We start from the raw sequence: 5,000 nt of genomic DNA on the forward strand, positions 1-5,000 counted from the left end.
CGGGAGGTCACCAGGGCACACGTCCAGGGGCTCGCAGCAGATGCCCGTCGCTCCGGAGCCAGTGTAGCATGCCTGCAGGGGGAGCGGCCATCGTTAGGGCGAGTAGGGTGATGAGGGCAATGATAAGGGCAATAATGATAATGAAAATGATAATGATGGCAAGGATAAGGATAAGATTAATGATGGTAAGGATAAGGATAATGGTAATGATGGTAAGGCTAATGATAATAATGATAAGGATAAGGATAATGAAAATGGTGGTAAGGGTAATGATAATGATAATGATGGCAAGGCTAATAACAATAATGAGAAGTATAAGGACAGTATTGATAAGGATAATGATAATGGTGGTAAGAATAATGGCAATACTGATAAGGATATTGGCAATAATATGATAATGGGACTAATCATAATAATTACATAAATATGATAAACAATGTAATTTTAATATAAATAAAAATAGATTAGACAACTGGAATTTTGACTCCAATAAACTTGCTTAATGCAAATCACATCACTGTCTTGCACACACACACACACACACACACACACACACACACACACACACACACACACACATATATATATATATATATATATATATATATATATATATTTATTTACATATATATATATATATATATATATATATATATATATATATATATATATATATATATATATATATATATATATAGTTAGTTAGTGTGTGCGTGCGTGTGTAGAGGGTCAAGCGAGCGACCAAGGGGCCAGCATCCTCACCGTGTAGGTCCCATCGTCGGCGACAGCTCCAGGTGTCGCGCACTGGCCCTCGAGCTTGCACACGAGGCCCCCGGGGCACGATTCCAGCGGCTCCGGGCCCGGCGGGCGGCAGCACACGCCCTTCTCGTAGCTCACGGAGTCCAGGTGGCACGGCTGCGGGAGGAAGGGCGGGGAGGTCAGCGCCGTGGCTCTTAGTCCGCGAGAGAGAGAGAGAGAGAGAGAGAGAGAGAGAGAGAGAGAGAGAGAGAGAGAGAGAGAGAGAGAGAGAGAGAGAGAGAGAGACGGAGAAGGAAAACTAGGAAGGGGAGGAAAGGGCGAGGCCAAAGGAGAAAGAGACACGAGACAATGTAAGATAACAAATCGTATTTACCAACTCTTTCTCCTTCCGTCCCCTACACATTTCTCATTCAACTTATTCTGGTCATTTCCCTTCCTCTTCTTTCTCCTTCCTCTTCCCCCCCCCTTTACCTTCTCTAGATCCTAGTTCTCCTCTTCTCCTTCTTCCTAACCTTCTCCTTCATCCCCCTTTTCTTGATCTTCCTCCTCCTCTCTTTCCTTCCCCTCCTCTTTGTCCTCTCCTCCCACCCCCCATTCGTGATCCTTCTCCTCCTCCTCCTCTTCCTCCTAGTCCTCTCCTTCCTTGCTCTCTTCTTTGTCCTCTCCTCCCCCCCCCCCCCCGGGGTCCTCCTACTCCTCCTCCTCCTCTCCTTCCTTTCCCTCCCCTCTGTCCTCCCCCCCCCAATTCCCCTCCTTCTCCTCCACCACCACCACCTCCTTCCCCATCACATACCCCTCCTTCCTCACCGTATTGATCCTAACATCAAGGATTCCTGAGCCGTCCGTGTTGATGCTGCCGTCTTCCTTGCAGAGTCCGTAGGGCACGCACTCCTCGGGGGCGGGGCACGTGAGGATGTTGGGCTCGCTGGCGCCGGGGATCTTGCAGCAGACGGCCTCCACGGTCGGGTAATCGGGGTTGGAGCACTGAGGGGGGGGGAGAGGGGCGGTCAGTGGGGGGTACTCGACGCTCTAGTGCTTATTCGTCATTTATTGTGCTTGAGGTTATGGATTGGTCATTTACTGGGGGCTGAGTTGTTTGCTAGACGTTAATGGGTTATTAGTTGGAGGTGAAACTGTTTGTTGTGTGCATGCATTGAATTGATGATTTTTGGATTTTCGATTTTTTATTTTATTTATCTATTTATTTATTTATTTATTTATTTTTGGGAGGGGGTTGCATGTTAGGTATCTTTTTTTATTATCTATTAAACAAAAGATAGGTAGTATCTAATGCAAAATCACGTGTGAATTTGTCTTGTAGAAAAAGCGTTGGGCTGCAATGGAATCTGACATACCTTGACCAATTTGGAGCGAATGTTGATGAGGCCGATTCCGGAGGTGTTGATATCGCCGCCCTCGCACTGGAATTTGGGCACGCAGTCGAATCCAACGGCGCACTGGCTCGAAAGGGCACCGGTCTGCCCATGCCCGCCGCCGCTGGTCTGCTCAAGTCCGCCGCCGACGACGCCCCCGCCGCCCCCGCCGCTCACAGAACCACTGATGATGCCTCCTGAGCCACCGTAGCCCCCAGCACCGCCGGCGCTAGTCTGCCCCGCGTGGACCCCAGAGCCGGAGGCCCCAACGCCGACGCCGCCAGCGCTAGTCTGCTCGGCGTGGACCCCAGCGCCAGGGACCCCAGCGACGACGCCACCGCCTACGCCCGCCTGTGCCAGCTGCTGCTGCAGAAGGATGTCTTCGGGAATGGGACAGCAGACGTTGCCGATTTGTCCGCACAATGTTTGAGATACCTGTTGGAGGAGCGACGTCAGGGCGACTTCGAGGGAGGGATTCAAAAGGTTGACTGCGACATACAGCCTTTGCAAGAACTGTATACTGTGTATGTGTATGTGCGTAGGAGAACCACAACAAAACCAATGATAATCATAATTATTATTTAGGGTTTCGTGACAGATAATTTGTGTTCTCTATCCGCCGACAGTGTGGGACAAACTCAGGTCAGCTGGATACTGTGTTTCTGTATGTGAGTGATTAGTAACAAACATTGATTTTAAAAAGGCAAACTAATGATAATTCCAACGTCATCAAAGAAAATTATATAACACAAAAACGGACTCAAAAACTTCAAAGTTTCTACAAATCCGGCACTCACGTGTTCGGGAACCTTGGCTGGCGAGCGGACGTCGAGGTTGACACTCGGGTTGAACTTGTACTCCCCGTTGAGGCAGTATTGCCACGGCACGCACCCGTGTGCCTGCAAACACAACACAGATGATGAGACATGGAATGAGGTGCTTTTCGTTTTTGACTCGGGGAAAGAGACTCACAGAGAGAAACTCAGAGACAGAGACACAGAGAGAAACTCAGACGCAGAGACTCACAGAGAGAAGCTCAGAGATAGACTCCAATCCAGAGACTCACAGAGAGAGAGAAACTGATCCAAAGCCTCATATCCAGAGACTCCAGAGTGCGACTCTCTGGGCCAGACTCACCAGAGCGCAATCGCTGGACTGCGTCGGCGTGAATCCTCCCGAGGTGGCTGACGTCCCTCCTACAACGGCGCCCTGGGGGATGGAACGCAAAATTATTCTCTTTTATCATTATTTTTATAATTTCATTTCGTTTTTATGGTTATTTTTTAAGGGTAGTTCATCAAAGGTAACATTATCAACTGAAAAATATATTAATCATATAATACAGATGTTATTATCATCTACTGAGATTTTTTTCTCGAGGACATAAAGTGCGAATGAATAACAGACGCATTTTGTACACTAAAATTTACCGTGCAGAAGGTGCAATAGTTGCTGAAACCCAGGAATGGACTGAACAGGCTAGCCAGATGTACGAGAATTCCTCAACCACATACACAAAGACCCTCAGACGAACAGAACACGTAGAAGGAATAGGCGACTACTGAGTGGAACGGAAACGGTTTTGGTAGAATGCAGGCAACCCAAACACAAACAAAAGATATCTAAACGTGAAGTAGAAATGAAGAAGAGCTATTACCAGATACGAAAGAATGAATAAAATAGAACAATTACCAATGGAATGCGAGGCGCAGATTTTTTTTCTTTCCTTTTTTATGATACTCCGCCCTCGTTAAGTTTAAACAAAGACTAAAAGAAAGGCATGCATGAGGACACGGAGCGGGCGGCGTCGAGATGCCATCCGCGAGGACCGTGGGTTAGGGCGGCGAGGAGCCAGCCGAGGAGACAGAATCTACGGTCTACGTGAGTCGAGACCAGCACCGGAACCGCCCCCTTCGCCGACGCCGACCTCACCTGACTCTCAAAGACGCCCTTATCCTGCCACCAGAACCCCCCCTCCTCCTGCTGCTGTTGCTGCTGACCCACCTGGCCCTCCTGCTGCTGCTGCTGGACGCCCGCGCCGCCGTACTGGGGCAGGGCGTGGGATGCCCCGGAGGCGAGGAGAAGCAAAGCGCAGGCCAGTCCACCGGCCCTCATCTGAAGGCAAACGAAAACAAGTTAGTACGCTGATATAATGACTGAAGATTATGCCGCGTGTGAATCTGAAAATCGAGAGAGATTATCCATAAAAAACAATAGATTCTTTCAATGAAGATGCGAGACCAAGGCCGGTCTCCGTGTCTTCATATGGAAGAAGAGGCCGTCGAGACATTTAAGAATGATAAATACTGACAAGATATAGGAAAAATATCGATATATGATGAATGTTTTGGGATGAAAAAAGAGACAATGAGCGTTAAACAAATGTGAAAAGAATAGACGTTGAAGACATGATTTCCACACTTATCGTCTTCCTCCCATTATGACGAGAACAAAAGAAAAATGTAATGTCCTTATCCGTCTTTCACCTTCGCATAATTGCAAATCCTTGAATACATTACATCATGCTTTGTATCAAGGGTAGTATCGATAGCATTAATTTAGTTTCAATCATATTTTTTTCATATCATAGCCCATAAACAGACAATAAATATAACGTAGCCTATGAAATATTGACGATAAATATTGATAATAGGAGTTTAGTGAACATGCCAATCTTGTTGGGCGTCTGCAACAATGCATTCCGTTGCGACTTTGTTGTTCTCAATTTATATCTTAGACTGCTGTTTGAAACTATGGATAAGTGCATTATCAAGCTCTTAAGTATTTATCTATTTCTCTAACCTTACTTCAGATACCCAAAATTATTTACAAGGTTCTATTTTCTCGCTTCGTTATCGTATTTACCAA

The 5,000-nt window shown here is 46.7% G+C and overlaps 1 protein-coding gene across 2 annotated transcripts in view; it reads right to left on the bottom strand.

Annotated features, from left to right (window-relative positions):
- LOC113804200 (uncharacterized) overlaps positions 1 to 5,000 on the bottom strand; it is an 8,148-nt gene that overhangs the window by 2,609 nt on the left and 539 nt on the right. The window contains exons 2-8 of one of the 2 annotated variants that reach the window (XM_070118620.1): positions 4,137 to 4,247; positions 3,270 to 3,341; positions 2,930 to 3,031; positions 2,115 to 2,567; positions 1,567 to 1,743; positions 763 to 915; positions 1 to 72 (exon numbers count right to left, since the gene is read on the bottom strand). The exon at positions 1 to 72 is cut by the window's left edge and continues 60 nt beyond it. In XM_070118620.1, coding sequence (XP_069974721.1) covers positions 1 to 72; positions 763 to 915; positions 1,567 to 1,743; positions 2,115 to 2,567; positions 2,930 to 3,031; positions 3,270 to 3,341; positions 4,137 to 4,247 — 1,140 coding nt within the window. Of the gene's footprint in view, positions 73 to 762; positions 916 to 1,566; positions 1,744 to 2,114; positions 2,568 to 2,929; positions 3,032 to 3,269; positions 3,342 to 4,064; positions 4,248 to 5,000 lie in introns of both variants that reach the window. The other variant, XM_070118621.1, reaches the window with a different exon arrangement.

Source organism: Penaeus vannamei, chromosome 42 (assembly GCF_042767895.1).
Source record: "Penaeus vannamei isolate JL-2024 chromosome 42, ASM4276789v1, whole genome shotgun sequence".
Taxonomy (NCBI): domain Eukaryota; kingdom Metazoa; phylum Arthropoda; class Malacostraca; order Decapoda; family Penaeidae; genus Penaeus; species Penaeus vannamei.